The following is a 1,580-nucleotide window of genomic DNA, read 5'->3' as shown; positions in this document are numbered from 1 at the left end:
ACAGGGGCAACGCCAAGGGTGTCAGGTATATTAAATTTACTTCAAACAAAGGGCAACAGGGAACACGTGTCTATATTCAGTCACACATTGTCACACATCTTTAGAGAATCGTTACCTTGTTACAAATCCTCAACACAATGACACCTCTATGTTATTACATGGATACAGATGGCATGGGAGACAGAAAGCAAATGATAAACTTCAGCATTTATAGATCCTGGGAACTCTATGATGTAGTACCAAAGCACTGCTCAGTGGATTAGACAGACAAAGAAAATATGAAGGATTTTTCTGGTATAGAATTTACGACAAACATTCAGTTTATAGAGTATTTCATTTCATCTATATTAGATCTGCTCAAAAGAAAATGGGACTGGTACATCACAAGCAACATTCTACAAACTACAGTTGCCTGGAGACATTTCAGGAAAAAGAAATCTTCAGAATATAGTCAACACCACAGTGGAGTTGTTTCATTTTCACAGACAAGACAAGCACACTTGTGTCATCTGCCTAACAGTGCACATACAGCTCACCTCAGGTTCAGCCTTTATTTCTGGAAATGTTATTGGGACAGGATCCTCTTCCTCTTCTGCATCTGAGACTGCCTCAGCTTTTACATCCATGGCCTGATTTGCATCATGAGTTGTTGGGTATGCCTCACCATATGGACCCACTAAAGTATTTTCCAATTTTGTACAGTTCTGTAAAAACCATCACATCCTTCTCAGAAATGGATGCACAACACCCTACATTAACCAGCGTATGTTCTCCTTGCTATGTTGGTTTCTTGTCACATTTAACTCATATAAGAGCTGTTCTGTACAGATGTTCTTCCCTGCAGCTATCACTAGATAGTACTCGGTTGAAACGTACCAATGTCCAGGACAGAAAAGTGGTTTGGGGTAGAAAAATATTTTAAACAATACACACACCAAATAAATATAATAATATAATAATATAATTGGTTGAGTGAAATAAAAATACAAACTGTCCCAGATGAGGATGGCACAACGTAAAACCGTGCACCAACTCCGCCATTAATTTAGCAAACCAAAAAGTTCAAGAAATAATTTGGGGACAAGACAAGCACCAGACTTTTCCACGGCGTGCAGCAGAATCCCCTTGCAGTGTTCAGACGAGCCTGCTAGTCCGTGGTGAAAGGATGAAGGGCGCAAGCATAGGGCAGGAGGAGAGGGAGTAAAGGAATGAAGGGGGGTTCTAGTTGAGGGACATGGCGGTAGTTTCTGATGTTACAGTCCTCCCCCCGAAGGAGACGCCGGGGGTGATTCCATTTACTGGGGCTCCTGCCTGTTGACGAAATGGAGTGCCAGGCCATCGTATCAGCTTTGCAGCTACCCTGCTGCCAGGCTCGATGTTAAGTGCTTGCGCTGACAGCAAGAGAACATATCTACACTGCACTACGTGGGGTTGGACGTGCAGCGCAGCCGAACCATAAGTGGGTCGCCTGGACGGACAGGGATAAGAGCCCAGGTATCTCACCCCACAAATTGGTTGCTACTTAATAAGTGCCCCGTTGTCATGTCCATAGTATGCCTGATGATGCAGTAAGCCTACAG

The 1,580-nt window shown here is 43.4% G+C and overlaps 1 protein-coding gene across 1 annotated transcript in view; it reads right to left on the bottom strand.

Moving 5' to 3' along the window:
- Positions 1–316: 316 nt before the first annotated feature.
- Positions 317–1,580, bottom strand: part of LOC111864806 — a 5,881-nt gene continuing 4,617 nt past the window's right edge. The window contains exon 2 of the mRNA XM_033751588.1: positions 317–704. Within this exon, the coding sequence (XP_033607479.1) occupies positions 480–704 (225 nt within the window). The 3' untranslated portion in view covers positions 317–479. The remainder of the gene's footprint in view (positions 705–1,580) is intronic.

The sequence above is a fragment of the Cryptotermes secundus genome, unplaced genomic scaffold (assembly GCF_002891405.2).
Source record: "Cryptotermes secundus unplaced genomic scaffold, Csec_1.0 scaffold1472, whole genome shotgun sequence".
Classification (NCBI taxonomy): Eukaryota; Metazoa; Arthropoda; class Insecta; order Blattodea; family Kalotermitidae; genus Cryptotermes; species Cryptotermes secundus.
Note: the sequence above shows the minus strand (reverse complement) of the source record. Positions and strands in the feature narration are given on the sequence as shown.